A 20,836-nucleotide genomic window follows, 5' to 3' on the forward strand; every position below is an offset into this window, starting at 1 on the left:
TAAACAACTTTAACACTGTTACAAATATGCGCCACACTGTGAACCCACACCAAACAAGAATGACAAACACATTTCAGGAGAACACAACACAACATAAACACAACAGAACAAATACCCAGAACCCCTTGCAGCACTAACTCTTCTGAGACGCTACAATATACACCCCCACCTCAACCCCCCCCCCAACCCTGCCCACCTCAACCTCCTCATGCTCTCTCAGGGAGAGCATGTCCCAAATTCCAAGCTGCTGTTTTGAGGCATGTTAAAAAAAATAATGCACTTTGTGACTTCAATAATAAATATGGCAGTGCCATGTTGGCATTTTTTTCCATAACTTGAGTGGATTTCTGTTGGAAAACCTTGTTACATTGTTACATTTGTTGTGGGCATCACAACAAAATTAGGCATAATAATGTGTTAATTCCACGACTGTATATATCGTATCGGTTGATTTCGGAATCGGTAACTAAGAGTTGGACAATATCGGAATATCGGATATCGGCAAAAAAGCCATTATCGGACATCTCTAAAAATTATTATTATTATAGTTATATTATAGTTATTGTGTAATAGTAAAATATTCAAATACTGTATAGCGCCTCTAATAGCTAGCAAACTATCCATCCATCCATTTTCTACCGCTTGTCCCGTTCGGGGTCGCGGGGGGTGCTGGAGCCTATCTCAGCTACAATCGGGCGGAAGGCGGGGTACACCCTGGACAAGCCCCAATTGTTAGCTAGCGGCGTTGCACTGAGAATAGACGACACCTTTATTGCAGCTTGCTCTCAAACTTGAACTAATGTTCTGACAAGACAGGCACCTTCCTGGAAGTCATGCAACTCCTGCATGTGTGTAACAAGGAATAGGGAAATGTAATTGTGTCTCCCTGTGCGTGCGTCCCTTTTGAAGGACTCTTTCACGTGAGTACAATCACGTGAAACGCTGGGACACAGCTGCGAGTAAGACTGCACCACCAAACCGGCGAGAAATGCGACTAAGAAGTGTCTCCAGACTCTAATCAGCACGATGGTTAGCGGTTAGTCCTGCTAGTGCGACTCCAAGGAGACAAACAGAGCGATGTGTTGCACAGGCGTTCACACCTGTCGCCATTAAATTACAGCAGTGCGGTCTTTAACGCATGCGGCGTTAGACTCCATGGAACTGAAACAAGGCCTCAGCAGCCCGGGAGAAGTTAGTTAATGCCGGCCAGAAACGTGGTCAACGTGGTAATGGGAACCCTGTGCCCATGCACAGTGGTTTCTGGCGTGGGCGGTCGCCCCTTAACGAGGCTTCAAGACAACCCGCTGTGAAAGTCTTTAATTTGATATGTAGCACAGCTTGCTTTTTAAATGTTAATATCCCAGACGGCCACCCTCGTTTAATTGTGGCAGCCAAAATTGTGGTCATAAATAAAATGATTAATTGTGCAGCCCTAACATTAATTAACCAGTCAAAAAACATTTATTTTTTACATCAAAGATATTAAAATAGTTTTCATATTTACATCCTGAAAATGCCAGTTTTAACTCAATAGATCACTCCATACTCGCCATTGTTTTACCTAGTTCTGCTTCCAGTGCCTTGCCGCCAACCAAATACTGTAGCTTACCCAGTGGTGTGCCGTCAGGGCCAGCAAGGCCTTGTCTGCTGGCCTAACATAACTAGAAATCATGATCATAATTAGAGATTAAAGATAAAAAAATGTTTTAGTTACTTTCCCTAAATATCTAAAATTATTCATATTCTCTTCATGTCATATTATGCTCCTTCCAGCGCTGTTGTAGCTTATGTTGCCATGCTGAACAGACACATACAGTGATAGACAGCTGCAATAGCCAATCAGATGATGAGTTGTTGTCAGTAAGGCCTTCTAGATCAGTGTTTTTCAACCACTGTGCCACGACACACTAGTGTGCCGGGAGATACAGTCTGGTGTGCCATGGGGGATTACCGTAATTTCCGGACTATAAGCCGCTACTTTTTCCCCTCGTTCTGGTCCCTGCGGCTTATACAAGGGTGCGGCTTATTTACGGCCTGTTCTTCTCCGACACCGACGAAGAGGATTTCGGTGGTTTTAGTACGCAGGAGGAAGACGATGACACAATGATTAAAGACTGACTTTTCATATACCGGTAGGCTGGTTATTTTGATAATGTACAGGCGAGCACTTTGTATTACTTTGCACCGTTGTATTATTTGTACTCTGCACGAATGCTGTTCGCCATGTCAAAGATGTGAAAGTTTGATTGAATGATTGAAAGATTTATTGTTAATAAATGGGACGCTTTGCGTTCCCAAACAGTCATCTCTGTCCCGACAATCCCCTCCGTGGTAGCAGGAACCCCTATATACTACGGTAATTAAACACATCAAAACCCTGCGGCTTATAGTCGGGTGCGGCTTATATATGGACCAATCTGTATTTTCCCCTAAATTTAGCTGGTGCGGCTTATAGTCGGGTGCGGCTTATAGTCCGGAAATTACGGTATCTAATTTCACCTATTTCGGTTAAAAATATTTTTTGCAAACCAGTATTTATAGTCTGCAAATTATGTGTTGTTGTTGAGTGTCGGTGCTGTCTAGAGCTCGGCAGAGTAACCGTGTAATACTCTTCCGTATCAGTAGGTGGCAGCCGGTAGCTAATTGCTTTGTAGATGTCGGAAACAGCGGGAGGCAGTGTGCAGGTAAAAAGGTATCTAATGCTAAAACCAAAATTAAACAAAAGATGAGTGCCCCTAAGAAAAGGCATTGAAGCTTAGGGAAGGCTATGCAGAACCAAACTAAAACTGAACTGGCTGCAAAGTAAACAATAACAGAATGCTGGACGACAGCAAAGACTTACTGTGTAGCAAAGATTGCGTCCACAATGTACACCCGAACATGACATGACAATCAACAATGTCCCCACAAAGATGGATACAAACAACTGAAATATTCTTGATTGCTAAAACAAAGTAGACGCGGGAAATATCGCTTAAAGGAAGACATGGAACGGCTACAGGAAAATACCAAAAAAAAAAAAGAAAAAGCCACCAAAATAGGAGCGCAAGACAAGAACTAAAACACTACACGCGGGAAAACAGCAAATAACTCTAAATAAGTCATGGCGTGATGTGACAGGTCGTGACAGTACACCTACTTTGAGACAAGAGCTATAGTGATGCATGCTTGGTTATGCTTTAAAGTCATATCCAACAATTGCAACAACAACTTTTTATTGTCAACTGGTTTTTGTTTTTTAATGATTTCTGCTGGTGGTGTGCCTCCGCATTTTTTCAACGCAAAAAATGTGCCTTGGCTGAAAAAAGGTTGAAAAACACTGCTCTAGATGGCCTCACGTTGAATGTGACATTTACGTGTCCTGTGATTGGATATGTCTCTCAACACAAAGCGTTGTGATAGCCAATCAGATCACAAGGTGTTGACAGTAGCTGCTCTGTTACAACTAAAAGTTGTAAACTCTTGTTGTTAAAGTGTATCATGCTTGTCATTTAATTAACATTGTTACATGTATATTTGTCGCCATCATGTGGTCAGGGCAGTTAATATATCTTTGAGAAATGTGTACTTTGAATCAAACTTTATTGACCGGAAGTTGCATAAGCCAAGCAGAGAAATTTAATTGCTGATGCGTTTTAATTGATTTTTAAATACGCCAGAAAATAACCCGTTTTGTACACTGTTGATGTGATTCAATGCGCAGTAGGGTGTAAATGTGTTCCTGTATAGTATTTCTCCAGCAATGATCATGTGGTGACATCAATTATGGTATTTTGAGAAGTAATCATTGAAGTCGGCGCTCACTGAAGGCCTAGGTGGGAAATGCACGGCCCGCCATTGAGCTTACCAGTACATAGATATTATATTGCATGGTAGATGACGTTCTACCAATATGTTGATTATCACACAATCAATAAGAAACAAGTCAGTAGAGGGGGAAAAAGCCCTAATCATTTACAGTGTTAATCAGACTCCATTCGTTGATTTATTATTCTGCGTGAGGAATCTGCCACCCTTTGTTATAAGAACTGCACTGAGCTGATAGACCCAATTGGCTGTTCCACGCCTCACATTAGCGGCTGCTGGCTTGGGTAATGCCTGCATGTATTTCCTTGACAGGGAAATGGTCTGATGCAAGGAGAATATGGAGGGTGGTAGCTGGGGATAGATTGAGATCGATGGAGAGCAGAATGGAAAGCATTTTTCTGAGACGCGAAGGCAATCAGACCCAGACTCATCCAATACTTACTGTGTGCATGTGTGCCTGCGTTTGTGTGTGCGTGTGTGTGTGTGTTTATGCAAATCTAAGTGGTGAGATCAATCTGTGTGGGATGTTCCAGTGTAGGAACATTGCTCGTCTTTCACGAGTACAGCTCTCTGGGGACAACAGAAGACAGACAGGCAGATGGGGAAATGGTCCAATAGAAACTGTTGTTTTTTTTCCCCAACCTGCTGCTTCAAGCAGAGCAATATTGATATCCACCTGCAGACACAAACTGTAGTATAGAGAGATACCGTGGAGGCAAAAATAAAATGCTGCCTTTCAGAAAATTCCTGGACTGTTCGGGTGGTCTTAGGCCATGTCTACATTAAGTCATTTAACCCGTTAAACAAATAATAATTTAGCCTAAGCCCCGTTTCAGCCACACTAAACCAACGTTTAAGGTCACCCTCCTCGGACAAATTTTTACACGGGTAAGTGCGCCGTGTATTTCTTGAATCTCCTGCTCTTAGCTTTGTATGGACTCATTGATCGTTTACAAACTGAGTTCGGAGAGGAAGTGACGCCAGGAAGACCGCGCCCACACAGGAAGTGACGTCAGAAAGAACACGCCACAGCCAGCTTCATAATAAAGCGGTTTCGTAACTCGGAGCTAACCACTGGAAATATGAAGGCGCATCATCCAGACATGCTGTGTTTCTCAATCTTCTACATGTACAGACGCTTGTGAAAATCACACATGAACGATTGCAGCTATTTGGGATACAACACATCTCAGACGGCAAGAGAACTTTCCAATGTTGAGGTCAGCTGTGAGTCTACTTAGCGAAAAACTTTGTCCATTTGTCGAAGGAGAGTCAATGAGAATGCGAGCTCCCGTGGATGTGATAAAAAAAGGTAGCGTGTGCTTTGTATTACCTGGCCGTAGAGGGAAGACTAACTACAGAAAACGGCGAATGTTTTTGGACTGGCAAAGCAGACTGTATCAGTTTATGTCCGCGATGTATGTCGCGGACTCAACATCTAGGTCCAGAGTATATTATGTCGCGGACTCAACATCTAGGTCCAGAGTATATAAAGTCACCAAAAACGAATGGACAATGAAAGTGACGGCAAAACAGTGAGGAGTGTCCTGACCAGATATCTAGATCCCTAGTTTGATTGTTGTAAAATGTTCTTTATCACATTGTTTACGTGTCTAATAAAGATTTGATTAATTTATGATGGCTCAGGTGTGATTCACTACAATAGCACACTGGATTCCAGTTAATTGAAATACCACAACACTGGATATTGTTCAGATAAGTTAAGTTTAAGAACACACAAAGCAACACTGGAGATGACTATGACGTGCGCATTTTCCGCGCATGCGTCTAAGGTTGCGTTGCGCCGGCGGACGGAGGGAGGGAGGGGGTCTTAAACGGGGGCATTGTTGTGTGTGGACAAGGATAAGGTTAGGTGGGATTTACCCTGCATAGCCTTATCCGGCTTAGTGTAAACGGGGCCTTAGAAGATGATTCGCCTCTCATCAATTAATGCTAATCAGTAGATAGGACAGCTTTCTCTAAAACAACCTGAACAGCGATCAATTCAACTCCATACATGGACCTGGATGAACGAGAATATTCACAGGCATATTCCAGAAAACTGTTCTTGCTTCTAAATCTGACCTCAAGCAAAGCCTGTATTTCTCCAGATATGTACTGTAATGTGTCAAAGTGGCTTATTGTCGTGTGTGTGTGTCATTCCCAGTGTGTGGAGATATCCACGGCCAGTTCTTTGACCTGATGAAGTTGTTTGAAGTGGGAGGCTCCCCTGCCAACACGCGCTACCTCTTTCTAGGGGACTATGTGGACAGAGGCTATTTCAGTATTGAGGTAAGAGTGGATTTATTTTCCAGCACGAGCTGGATACACACCTGTTATTTAATACATGTGCTCCAATACAACAGCTGTTGAAGAAGTTACACCAGTGCTTCACTCTCCATCGTGAATATAAATAGTATAATTTGTCTATAAAATATTTGTAACTATACCTCTGCATAACCTTGTAAGCTTATTACCATTAAAGGAAACAACACACCGGTATTTCCTCGTCTCCCACCATGGTTACAGTGAAGCCAAGTGCTACATAGGTTTCTCATATTCTGGTTTCTCATTTTCTGAGCTACACTTATTTGCACAGTTTGATTGACATTGGTGCTATGTGCACATGGGACCATTTTGATGGATATGGCTAAATGGTTGATTGTTTTGAAGCTTAATTGTTAATACTAACATGGTCAATTCGAAATAATCGGAGGGTTGTGGTTAAAGGTGCATTAGATTTTTGGATGAAACACAACTTTAAATTCAGGTTGATGATTGGGTGGACATATGTTTATATGAGGATTTGGATGGTTTGACGGTATTAGATGGGAGGGGTGGATATGTGTAGGGGGGGGGGGTGTGGATGTAGTTCATTGTTTGACGAGTTGGTTACTGTTGGAGTTAGTTGCTTTAAAACGAGAGTAGAAAAAAAATGAGTATGTAGGGTCTGGGTGATGTGTAGTGTAACAATAAAGGAGGGCATCTGTTGTCGTCTTAAGATTATGTGGGAGGTCGAGGATGGTTGAGCTAATTTAAGTTGTTAACTGCTAGCCTCAAAGACATACACAGAATGTTTGTAAATAAATAAAGAGGCGGCCGAATTGGTTGGGGTTACTATCACATTAAAAGCACAGAACAGCTCCATTTCAAAGAAGAGAGGAATAGTAAACAGAAAGTGAACAGAATTATGAGAATGGAATTATAATAATAGTTGTTAAAAATTTGGAATAAGGATATGTGTTGGTTTTTGGTGTTTGTTTGTGGGGGTTTTCTGCTTCATGAAAAAATGCATCCAGGTGAGATCATTTGAGAGGTTTTCACATAACTAATGGACGGATTTAGATAAAGATTTAAAAAAAATGTCCTAAATTGTTGCTGGAAGAAGTGTTTTTGTAGTTTTCATTATTATTCATATATGAGCTTGTCAAGATACTTGACATTCATTCTGTCACCATACCGTACAGACCAGGGATTCTCAGACTGTGGTACGGGTACCACAAGTGATACGCAAAATAATCACTAAATTACATATTTTGTAATGTAACAGTTTTGGTTTCCTGTATTCGAACACAGTGTTACGGTTCAAACTGTGTGTAATTTTACAATATACTTGATAAATAAAACTTCTGGCTTGTTTTTAATGAATACTTAGCCTCCTATGCTACTGTATTTTAATGTTGATCTTTATGGTGGTACTTAGAGAGCCGAGTGTTTTCTGAGGTGGTACTTGGTGAAAAACTGGTATAGACAAACAACCAGCCATGCATTTTAGGTTAATCAAGGTTTATACTTTCTTTTGGGGTTTTTTCCTGGTATGTAAAATAATGCTAAAAAAATCCACAGTATAGCAACCTTTCTTACCTTAATTGCCATGGTTATTTTGTTTCGAGGAAACCTTTAGTGTTGATGCGCATGCATGCGCATGCTGAGTAGCGATGGGTAACAAATTTTACGGGTAGCACATTTTCTTAAAACACCGGTCGAACTTATCGTCTTCACCCCTATCAGCGTGGTGGTTGGTTGGGCTTTTTGTTGTGAAACGATACTATTTGACTCAAACTTAGATTCAAATAAATGCACACGCGGTAGAAAATGGATGGATGGATGGATGTTTTGGAGTAATTTGAATAGGCTACGGAAAACAAATTGCTCAACAACTTGAGTTTAATGCACAATTTGAAATGCACAGTTTGCATGTTCTCCCCGTGACTGCATGGGTTCCCTCCGGGTACTCCGGCTTCCTCCCACCTCCAAAGACATACACCTGGGGATAGGTTGATTGGCAACACTAAATTGGCCCTAGTGTGTGAATGTGAGTGTTGTCTGTCTATCTGTGTTGGTCATGTGATGAGGTGGCGACTTGTCTAGGGTGTACCCCGCCTACCGTCCGAATGAAGCCGGGATTGGGTCCAGCACCCCCCGCCACCCGGAGAGAGACAAGCGTGGATGGATAATAATTTTTGTTTTTAGCATTTTTTTCCCCCCAAAATTTAAAAATGCTCCCCGCATGCCTAAACTTTTCAGTATGTGACCCATAGTGGAAAAACTTTAGGCATTTGTGTCCTACTTATATATCTGTATAAAATACACTGGTTCTAAAGGTATGCTGTTATTTTGCAATACTAAGATGTACAGTATAGTGCCGCTAATCACTATAGCTGAAAACTAGAGCGCCAATTGCTCGCTATCTTAAATACTAACATTAATATAATATAACAATTATTTATTCATGTTTTTATTTTAAACCTGCAAGGTATAGTGAGTTGGAAGGACATTTTAATTTGGCTACAATTTAGCACATTTACATTTTATATGCTGATTAATGTGCATTGTACAATGTAACAAAGATATAACAAATAAATAAATGATAAATGGGTTATACTTGTATAGCGCTTTTCTACCTTCAAGGTACTCAAAGCGCTTTGACAGTATTTCCACATTCACCCATTCACACACACATTCACACACTGATGGCGGGAGCTGCCATGCAAGGCGCTAACCAGCAGCCATCAGGAGCAAGGGTGAAGTGTCTTGCCCAAGGACACAACGGACGTGACTAGGATGGTAGAAGGTGGGGATTGAACCCCAGTAACCAGCAACCTTCCGATTGCTGGCACGGCCACTCTACCAACTGGCACGGCCACTCTACCAACTTATTTAATGGGATTTTATTTATCTTTTCACTGTGATTACTCAAAAATAACAATGAATTAATATCAATAGTGTCTTGCATTATTGATGTTTTTAAGGCTCTAATTACTTCACATCAAACATTGCTTTCTGCAGGTTTTGGGCAGAGGGGGAAATACTGCATATTTCAGTTTTATTGTAAAAAACAATGTTGTCTTGACAGAAAAGGCATAAAATCTTTTTGGTTTTTTAAATTTTATATCAACCTGAAGTTCATATACTGTAGAGATTTACTGTAAGCGTTAAATAAATAAAAACAATAATAATTTGACTTGTTTTTAACATTTTAATGACTTAGACCCTTTATGGTCCCTGGGAGCCCTAAAAGGTAAAAAAAAACCAAAATCCATATATTTTGTTATGATTTGAAAATGAAAACTATCAAAATGGCCCTCGCAGGCTTTAATTTTTCCGTGTGTGGCCCTCAGTGGAAAAAGTTTGGACACCCCTGCCTTAATCCGTCCCAGGCTCCACAAAAACAAGTAAATAGTACAATATCAACGCAGTACAACTACAGTAGTTTTATGGTGCAATAAGCGTTCTACATATCCTTCCGCCTACTCCCATGTAGATAGTTCTCTTTTTGTGTGTGTACAATATTAATAAATCATTGGAGTGTGTCTTAATCACTAGACATCACATTGTGAGAACCTCCTTCAAATTGTTTTCATGTCTTGTTTCCACGAGGCAGTTGTTGTCGTTGGCTGTATTGTGCACACAGTGTGTTCTTGTGCAATAACGTTACTCTTGGCATACACAATAACTTCAGTTATTTCTAACCACATTAGCCTCATGCTATTACTACATTTGAAGTTGGCTCGTTTTGTTTTTAAGAACATAGATGACAACTGCAGCGGGTGAAATCAAACATAACGCAAACGCATGTGACCTGACAGAGCCACCGGTGTAATATGATCGGATTCCAGTGACATAAAGTAACTCGATGCATTACGATCTTCATTTATCAAATATATGGACGTTTTTCTTTCTGTAGTCTGTACCAGTGTTTCTTAACCACCAGCCATTTAGAGGGCCGCCAAAAAATATGCGTTTTGTTACAGTGATCTGTATGGGCTGCAGCGGTATTCAGTTGTAATACACTCTTTTTTTTTACCACTTGTGGCAGTAATGACAATCTCAAACTAACAGAAGAATTCTGGAGCTAAAGTTGTTAAGAAGTTTCTTAAGCCCCAAAATTATAGAATGATGACTAAAGTGCTGAAGCTGTATTTTCATTTGCACTTCAATTTTATTGACGGTTTATTTAATGAATACACACACACACACACACACACACACACACACACACACACACACACACACACACACACACACACACACACACACACACACACACACACACACACACACACACACACACACACACACACACACACACACACACACACACACACACACACACAAGCACACATTCTTGTATTTTTCACCTTCTTGGAACCTCCGAAAAATGCCTGCCTCTTTAGGACCACCCTTTCTAGATATTTAAAGATTTCTATTTTACAACATTAATAATATAAACAAACCATGCAAATATAAAAAAGGTAAGCTTTTAGTTAATTTGTTTTCATCTTTGAATGTTTTGTTTATAATTGGTTTTTAATCTTCATTATTTACTTCAAGTTATTACAGTATGTCTTTATATACATATATACATATATATATTTTTTTTAAATTAATTTGGGCCAAAGGGGGCGCATTCCAATTTCTTACACACACTTGTTATTACATATGTTGGCCAGAGGGGGGAGCACTTCACATTTTTACACACACTTGTTATTTCATATGTTGACCAGAGGGGGAGCACTTTTAAAACCGACACATAGTCAATTTGAAAAATCCCTCCTTTTTGGGACCACCCTAATTTTGACAGATTTCACCACCAGGGGTGCAAATGAGACATTCTCTATTAGACACAATGGTTTTCCATATTGGGACCATGATGTATGTCCTAACTTGTTCACCGGTCCTCATATGGACGGTTGATGTCTCAAGAAAGGTAGAAATTAGAGATGTCCGATAATGGCTTTTTTGCACCCCTGACAATATTCCGATATTGTCCAACTCTTAATTACCGATTCCGATATCAACCGATACCGATATATACAGTCGTGGAATTAACACATTATTATGCCTAATTTTGTTGTAATGCCCCGCTGGATGCATTAAACAATGTAACAAGGTTTTCCAAAATAAATCAACTCAAGTTATGGAAAAAAATGCCAACATGGCACTGGCATATTTATTATTGAAGTCACAAAGTGCTTTATTTTTTTTAACATGCCTCAAAACAGCAGCTTGGAATTTGGGACATGCTCTCCCTGAGAGAGCATAAGGAGGTTGAGGTGGGCGGGGTTGGGTGGGGCGGGGTTTAGGTGGGGTGAGGTGGGGGTAGGGGGTAGCGGGTAGCGGGGGGGGGATATTGTAGCGTCCCGGAAGAGTTAGTGCTGCAAGGGGTTCTGGGTATTTGTTCTGTTGTGTTACGGTGCGGATGTTCTCCCGAAATGTGTTTTTCATTCTTGTTTGGTGTGGGTTCACAGTGTGGCGCATATTTGTAACAGTGTTAAAGTTGTTTATACGTCACCCTCAGTGTGACCTGTATGACTGTTGACCAAGTATGCCTTGCATTCACTTGTGTGTGTGAAAAGCCGTAGGTATTATGTGATTGGGCTAGCACGCAAAGGCGGTGCCTTTAAGGTTTGTTGGCGCTCTGTACTTCTCCCTACGTCCGTGTACACAGCGGCGTTTTAAAAAGTCATACATGTTACTTTTTGAAACCGATATCGATAATTTCCGATATTACATTTTAAAGCATTTATCGGTCGATAATATCGGCAGCCCGATATTATCGGACATCTCTAGTAGAAATGCAAGAACACACACACACACATGTATATAATCATTTATTATTAATTTAGTTAGATGTATTTATTTTAGTATTTTAGCACTGCGTAAATGTATGTAATAAAAATAAAAAACATCTGTTTTAATGAGTCCCTTCTTTTGCGGTATAATTTATTTAGCATTGTATTTCTTTTTGTAATCAACCTAAGCCTTAATTATAATCCTTGTTTAATAACACATGGTTTCATATTATTTGACAAGGTATATCTTTTTAAACTGTTAGTAGGTTGGATGTAAATATTGAACATGATTAAATTCAAGAGTAAGAGTATTAATTCAGCGTTATTATTTGAGTGGGTCCCGGGCCCCTCTGTAGTGGAAAAGTTGGGCCCCGAGGTCGAAAAGGTCAAGAACCACTGGTGTATATACAATGCAAGCACGCTGGTATTCCTGCTATTACTTTGTCTGGCTGAAGTGTGCCGCGGCGAGATGAGTGTTATGTCACTGACATGAGTTCGGAGGGAGGTGAGCAGTATTTAGTCCACCTTTGTAAAGCTTGTCAAGGGCAGAATGAACAAATGTAGAGCAGGTACTCTCAGGACAACGTCTGAAATATATATTCATCCATTTCCTACCGTTCAGGGTCCCAGGGAAGATGGACTGGTCTAATATACAAACAAGCATTCACACACTTATGAAAAATGTATAGTCTCTGATTAACCTAAAATATGATAGCTTTATGTCATCTGTGCTGCCCTATGTCTCAATCAGCTGTGTTCTTTATTTGATCATTTTTCACAGAAACAATTTGATTCTATGTAATCATAGTGCCCTCGCAGACATTAATGTAAAACCTTCTACATGGCATGTGTGGTATTTGACAAACTGTTGTACGATGAGACCAACATTATAAAAGCCTGCATGAATGTAACCATGACTAAATACTACTGGCAACCTCAAATTGAAGTAATGCAAGTACCGCACAGTAGTACCTCAGTTTTCCTCAGTAATGCGTTCCAAAAGAACTGATGAAAACCAAATCGTGCAAAAACTAAAGCAAATGTTCCGATATAAAAAATGATGGAAATGAAAAAAACAAATTTTTGCAAGAATAATTATAGTTTTACATGCAGAAAACAATGTGAAATAATATGGATAATTGAATATTTAACATACATTTTTGTCATGACCACTCATGACTAGGGATGTCCGATAATATCGGACTCCCGATATTATCGGCCGATAAATGCTTTAAAATGTAATACCAGAAATTATCGGTATCTGTTTCATAATTATCGGTATTGGTTTCAAAAAGTAAAATGTATGACTTTTTGAAACGCCGCTGTGTACACGGACGTAGGGAGAGGTACAGAGCGGCAATAAACCTTAAAGGCACTTCCTTTGCGTGCCGGCCCAGTCATATAATATCTACGGCTTTTCATATTCACAAGTGAATGCAAGGCATGCTTGATCAACAGCCATACAGGTCACACTGAGGGTAGCCGTATAAACAACTTTAACACTGTTACAAATATGCGCCACACTGTGAACCCACACCAAACATATATACAGTAATAGATGACATCTGCCTATTACCTGACACCTGACATGTTAGCTACTTCTCTTTGTTTATAATGGTTATAATGTTTATAATGTCTATTTTCTATTTCCTGCTGGATCTACTCTCTATGTTATGCTGCTGCTGTCACATATACTGTATATACTGTAATATTGTAAATGGTCATTGGTATATATTGTATATATGTTATAGACATAATATAATATATCTGTATGTATATTATTCTCTACACATATTATGTATATATTCGTATGTTAGATTTTTTTATCGCTATGTTAGTCTATTTATACCTGCATTGTCCTTTCCATCCTTACACTTTCCATCATTGTAACTGAGCTACTGTGTTGAACAATTTCCCTTGTGGATCATTAAAGTTTGTCTAAGTCTAAGTCTAAGTCTAACAAGAATGACAAACACATTTCGGGAGAACATCTGCACCGTAACACAACATAAACACAACAGAACAAATACCCAGAACCCCTTGCAGCACTAACTTTTCCGGGACGCTACAATATACACAAAACACAACAGACTAGGTCACCAGTATTCTTTGTTTGGGCACTCAATTCAGCTGAATGGTTAAAAAACTGACTGTTTTTTTCCCTTTGTACGTGTACACTGTACACAGAACTTGTACACGTAAGCCAACAGAATGTAGGGTGTACGAAACTGGAGATACTGCTGTAATGATCTGGGTTTGTTATAAGAACATTTGGTTGGATTTTTGACACAAAGTAATGACTAGAACATAGAAAAATGGACATGTTCAGAGTAGGGTTGTACGGTATACCGGTATTAGTATAGTACTACGATACTAATGAATCATATTCGGAACTATACCGCCTCTGAAAAGTACTGGTAAATGTATATTATGTTTATAAACTTAGGAAATATGTACCTGGGCACATGAGGACTTTGAATAATACCAATGTATGATCCTGTAACTACTTGGTATCGGATTGATACCCAAATTTGTGGTATCATCCAAAACTAATGTAAAGTATCAAACAACAGAAGAATAAGTGATTATTACATTTTAACAAAAGTGTAGATAGAACTTGTTAAAAGAGAAAGTAAGCAGATATTAACAGTAAATGAACAAGTAGATTAATAATTCATTTTCTACCACTTGTCCTTAATAATGTTGACAAAATAATAGAAGGGAAAATGACACAATATGTTACTGCATACGTCAGCAGACTAAATTAGGAGCCTTTGTTTGTTTACTTACGGATAAAAGACAAGTTGTCTTGTATGTTTACTATCTTATTTAAGGACAAACTTGCGATAAGAAACATATATTAAATGTACCGTAAGATTTTTTGTTATAATAAAGCCAATAATGCAATTTTTTGTGGTCCCCTTTATTTAGAAACGTACCGAAAAGTATCGAAATAATTTTGTCACTAGTTCAGAGTTACTTCATTACTTTTTTGAATGAATGAATGTTGAGAAAATAGTATGCCTACTAAACACTTTGCACACTCATCGTGCTGGAAAGTTTCAACACAACAAAGTGCTGTATTTTTTTGTGCATAATCTCCCACTGAATTCTTGTGTTACACATTGAATGTGCTTATATATATTCTGCTTTGAATGTTTATGATGAACTTACTTTTATTCTAATGGTTAGACAGGTCGCTGTAAAATAAGTTGCTTCAACTCAGGAGAGTTCATGTAGCATGGAAGGACTAGCAACAATAAGAATATGCTCACAAGGACAACAAAAACAAACCTCCATTTCCACTTCACGATACTATCTACAGTCATTCTCAAACTGTAGTACCAGTACCACTAGTGGTATGCGGGTGCTATCCAGTGGTACACAAAAGAATCGCTTGATTAAATATTGTAATGTAACATTTTTATTTTCCTACATTCAAAGTCAAACACATTGTTACTGTTCAAACTCTGTGTAATGTTACTTGCTAAATAAAACCTCTGTCTTGTTTTTAGTAAATACTTGGACCTATTGCGATACTGTATTCTAATGTTGGTCGTTATGGTGGTGCTTGGACAGCCAAGAGTTTTCTGAGGTAGTACTTAATGAAAAGAGTTTGAGAACCTCTGACCTACACACATGTTTAGTCTTTACAATTAATGTGATTCTTCTTTTTCTTTTTTTTCTTTAGTGTGTGTTATACTTGTGGTCACTGAAAATCCTCTACCCAAAGACGCTCTTTCTTCTACGGGGGAACCATGAATGTAGACATCTGACAGAATATTTCACCTTCAAACAAGAATGTGAGTTATCCATTCATTTCCTCATCACTTTTACACAACTAATGATTTTTTTTTCTTCTTTTAAACTACTTTTCAATTTGAAGATACGGCAGAAATTGTTTGGATAATAGTCATGTCAACGGTTACATTTGGGGTTGCGCACGTGCACAGCATAGCCCTCTCTATTGCAACCACTACTCCACTCTACATTATATTTTCACAACCTTTCGGAACAGAATGAAACAAAAAGATTCCAAACAAATCCACAAAAGAAAAAAACAAGACGTGTCAATAAGTTAATGCAATCGCTCCACCTCATGTGATATGTAGAACAACTGGGAAATGACAGCTCTGCTGCTGTAAATATACAGAAAGATGAGACCTTTTTTCTATGAAATGCATTCTTAAATTAATTCTGTTGGGATCTGGTGCTTTAGAAAATAGAATTAAAATCAAATCAAAATGAAATTAACTTCTTTTGGGGTGGGGGGGTGGTTGTGCCCTATTTTTAAACCAGGACGTCCACTTACGACTAATGAAATAATTTATTTAAAAATTCTCTTTTGTTTATAATGATAGTCATATGAATTTTGTTCTATTAAATGTATTTATTATTTCTAAATTATGTAGTGACGTGATAAACTTAGACTTGGACTTAGACAAACTTTATTGATCCACAAGAGAAATTGTTCCACACAGTAGCTCAGTTACAAAGTGTAAGGACGGAAAGTATAAAGTAGACAAAAATGTATCATAGTAGCAATATAAAATATAACATATATATAATATTCACATATTATATATACAGTATATAATATATACTGTTATATTATATTATTATGTTATATTATTATGTAATATATACAATATATAACAGTGGCGTGCTGTGAGGTTAATGTCTGATGAGGCACACTGCATCATCACAGTCAAATTTACAAACATATGAACCTGCAGTGCAGGTGTACCTAATGTTGTGTCCCTGCGGTCGTTCGCGGCTCCTGCAGCGCGAGCATTGTTGTTTTTGCACTTTTTGGCTTCTTGTTAAGTGACTTTTTTGGGGTGGATTCGGTCTTGCACGTGGAGGGTTTGGGTGTGGGCTTTGGTTGGTGCGCTCCCGTCGGGCAGTGCATTCTGCGGCGGAGATGCTTGGCACCAGGAGGCGGGGTTATGATACGAGCCTCACACAGTGTGTCTCCGCAGCAGATTTATGATCGCTCAGCACTAAAAATACGTTACACACATACAGTTGTTGACAAAATACACTGTACATTATATACCTCAGCTAACTAAACTATGGAAATGTATAATATAGTTCATATAGCATTACGGTGTCACTGCGCAGCAGGCCAGCAGTTAGCCGAGTCGCAATCCATGGTGAGGCACAAGTGCCTCAACTGGCTGCTGATCACCGCACCGTCTCTTCTCAGTATTTGAACGGCAAATGTGAAAATAAAAATAAAAATAATCTAAAACTGGTGAAGTTAAATGGAAAATAACTTTAGTATAATCACTGGATACATATAACAATTTAATTAATTTTTTTTTCTTTTTCTTTTTTTTTTCTTTCCATGATGGCAGGTGAGGCCCCGCCTCCCCTGCCTCTAGTGACTGCACGCCACTGATATATAACTATTCCCAATCACCATGTACAATATTACAGTATATGTAACAGCTGCAGCAAAAAAAAAGGGCAGCATAAAATAAAGAGTAGGTCCAGGAGAAAATATACATTTTAGACAAAGAGACATAGCTAACATGATAAACATTTACAAAAGTAAAAAAAAAAAAATCTGTGGTTCATGGAAGATGATACCATTATTATTGGGGGTGGATGATACCATAGTGACCCAAGTCCATGTATCAAATACTGGTGGCCCCCAAAATGTTGTTTAATAGTGTGTTTAGCCATTTTCTATATTTAAGATGAAGAATTTCGGGTTGGACTACATTCCGATGAACTTTGTAGGAAAACAGCTCTAACTTAACGCAAGGGCCGACGTACCATTAGGGCAGGGGGCCCCAAGATTTCCAGACGTTTGTCTCACAAAACCGATTAATAAAGTTTTTGTAATTTTTGAAACATGTATGTATTCATGTTTGTCTTAAAGGCCTACTGAAATGAAATTTTCTTATTTAAACGGGGATAGCAGATCCATTCTATGTGTCATACTTGATCATGTCGCGATATTGCCATATTTTAGCTGAAAGGATTTAGTAGAGAACATCGACGATAAAGTTCGCAACTTTTGGTCGCTGATAAAAAAAGCCTTGCCTATACCGGAAGTAGCGTGACGTCACAGGTTGAAAGGCTCCTCACATTTCCCCATTGTTTACACCAGCAGCGAGAGCGATTCGGACTGAGAAAGCGACGATTACCCCATTAATTTGAGCGAGGATGAAAGATTTGTGGATGAGGAACGTGAGAGTGAAGGACTAGAGTGCAGTGCAGGACGTATCTTTTTTCGCTCTGACTGTAACTTAGGTAAAAGGGCTCATTGGATTGCACACTTTCTCCTTTTTCTATTGTGGATCACGGATTTGTATTTTAAACCACCTCGGATACTATATCCTCTTCACAGTGACTTTCATCTCCAAGACAACACATCGGCGAAGCATTTTAGCTACGGAGCTAACGTGATAGCATCGTGCTTAAATGCAGATAGAAACAAAATAAATAAGCCCCTGACTGGAAGGATAGACAGAAGATCAACAATACTACCAAACTCTGGACCTGTAACCACACGGTTAATGCTGTACCGCCTGGCGAAGCCTAGCAATGCTGTTGCTAATGACGCCGTTGAAGCTAACTTAGCTACGGGACCTCGACAGAGCTATGCTAAAAACATTAGGAACCCTCAAGTTGCTGGCACGGCCACTCTACCAACCGAGCTATACCGCCCCAAATAAAGTAAAAGTGTTGTGATCAATGATACTGCGCACACGGCTCACCAAGCTTTATATTATATAACTTGCTTTGTAGTTTCTATGACCAGGTTTTGTTATGTGGAGGATAACTAGATAACTAGATACGCCCCTGCTTTCTATTTTCAACTTAGTGTTAACCTCTTAAGGCCCAAGCTGTTTGTTTACATGTTTTTTATTTCTCTTTGCTATTTGGGCTTATTGGACCCTAATTAGAATACAAACTAAAAATCATCTTTTAATATGATGTACTTAGTCCACAAGTGCACAAACGTGTACTTCATGTGTAGTGACATGCACATTTTTATTTTTACACTTTTTATTCCAAATTCCATTGTATGTTATACTCTTCTGACACCACCAGATAGCAGTATAAGTGTCCATATGTTGACATAAGACCCCAATTCAGTAGTGTACACAATTTTGGAAATAAGAGCTAAAAGGTGCTGTCCACACATGTGGCCACTAAGGCCTTTAGAGGTTAAGGAAATACTGCCAGATCAGCAAAAATGTTTTATGTAATGAATCTCTCCATTACAAATACAATTGCTATTAGGGTTGTACGGTATAAATTAGTATAGTACCGTGATACTAATGAATAATGTTCGGTACTATACCGCCTCTGAAAAGTATCGGTCCGCTTTTTTGTGGTCCCCTTTATTTAGAGTACCGAAAAGTATCGAAATACCGGTACCAAATATTGGTATCGGGACAACACTAATTGCTATTGAAATTTGTGATTTTGGTCATATCAATTTCCGTGTTAGATGTCTTTTCTCTTCCTTCTCATTCTTGTATGGCATTCCCGACTAGTCTGAGAAGAGCGCTGCCTACCAGCGAGTTCTGTCCGAGAGAGTTGGTGATTAGCAGTAAATTAATTTGGCCGTCAATGATTGGCTCGGGGACTTCTTCCTTTGTGTCTGATTGGCCAAGGGACGAGGAAGCTAATTTCCCCTGATGCTCTTGGCGAATGGTGGTCGCCCTCAATTACCATCTGCTGCATGCGTTTGTGTGTGTGTGTGTGTGTGTGTGTGAGTGTATGCAAGTGTCTGCACGAACGTGTGTGTGTGTGTGAGTGAGAGAGCAAAAGAGAGTTGACACCTGGCAATAATGATCTCTTGTTCTACACAAAGCATAAGGAGAGGTTGACAATGACACGGCTTGCAGACACACACTCGTACATCCTCATATTTCCCTCACTGTACAATTATTCTCGCCTTTTTGCGTACGTTTTACAGTCTCTCTTCTCTTTCATCACCTTCTCCAAATGCCCTCCTTCTCTCTTCATGAAATTATTATCCCGCTTCTCTCTCATCCAAAATCCCCCCCTTCTTTATTTTCCTTCTATCTTTTTTCCCTTTCAGCTATTTTAATCCCATGATGTTGTTTTGTGTTGGATGCATTGCAAGGGTCCGTCTGTGTGTAATGTTCTTTCAAGATGCGTCCTGCTGGATGTCTTGACTGTTATTGATGCCAAATGAAAGGAGTTTTTTTTGTGTATAGAACAAAACAATCTGCTTCACAGTTTCTCTATTCTGCTTCATGCTTGGGTCACTTTTAGTACAGTCTTTGAAAGCATACATGCAAAACCTATTCCATTCCATGTTTTTATTTATCCATTCGTGCTTGATTCTGTTAAAAATGTGGTAAATTGACTACAATATTTCTCAGTTTCTTCAATATGTTTGTAGTCTAATACAACACATGGGCCCTATTCGTATTTAGTATCACTGCTCCTCTGCTCTCGCCACTTAACAAAGCACAGTTTGAAAAGTTATAGAAAGTTATATGGTTTAAACCAGACCTGGGCAAATTAAGGCCCGGGGGCCACATGCTGAGCTTTTCAATCTGGCCCGCCGGACATTCCCAAATAATTTTTTTAGATCTTTAAGATGGAAACTGTAGCTGCCATTATGATGTTTAGTCATGTTTTCAAATGACCGTAAGTCTTCAACTAAACAAAGTATTTCGATGGTTGTAATCTGCGCTTATGGATGATTTACCAGTTACTATGGTCATCTAATTAGTTACTATGGTCATCTAATTAGTTACTATGGTAATCCACGTCACAACAGCTCAGATGAGGCACCAAGCAGTGTGGGCGGGAGGCGTTTCCACAGACGCGGAAGGAGATTTTCACAACAAAGTTCTAAAGCTTAGTGATGTATAGAATAGAATAGAATAGACAGTACTTTATTGATCCCTGGGGGAAATTCAGCAAATATCAGATACATCAGATTGTAGGTGGTT

General features: G+C 39.2%; 1 protein-coding gene across 2 annotated transcripts in view; it reads left to right on the top strand.

Annotated features, from left to right (window-relative positions):
• The window catches only part of LOC133648900 (protein phosphatase 3 catalytic subunit alpha-like), an 89,463-nt gene that overhangs the window by 43,056 nt on the left and 25,571 nt on the right, over positions 1-20,836 (top strand). For both annotated transcript variants that reach the window (XM_062045425.1, XM_062045424.1), the window contains exons 3-4: positions 5,975-6,099; positions 15,574-15,685. In XM_062045425.1, the coding sequence (XP_061901409.1) occupies positions 5,975-6,099; positions 15,574-15,685 (237 nt within the window). The remainder of the gene's footprint in view (positions 1-5,974; positions 6,100-15,573; positions 15,686-20,836) is intronic.

The sequence above is a fragment of the Entelurus aequoreus genome, linkage group LG04 (assembly GCF_033978785.1).
Source record: "Entelurus aequoreus isolate RoL-2023_Sb linkage group LG04, RoL_Eaeq_v1.1, whole genome shotgun sequence".
NCBI classification, from domain to species: Eukaryota; Metazoa; Chordata; class Actinopteri; order Syngnathiformes; family Syngnathidae; genus Entelurus; species Entelurus aequoreus.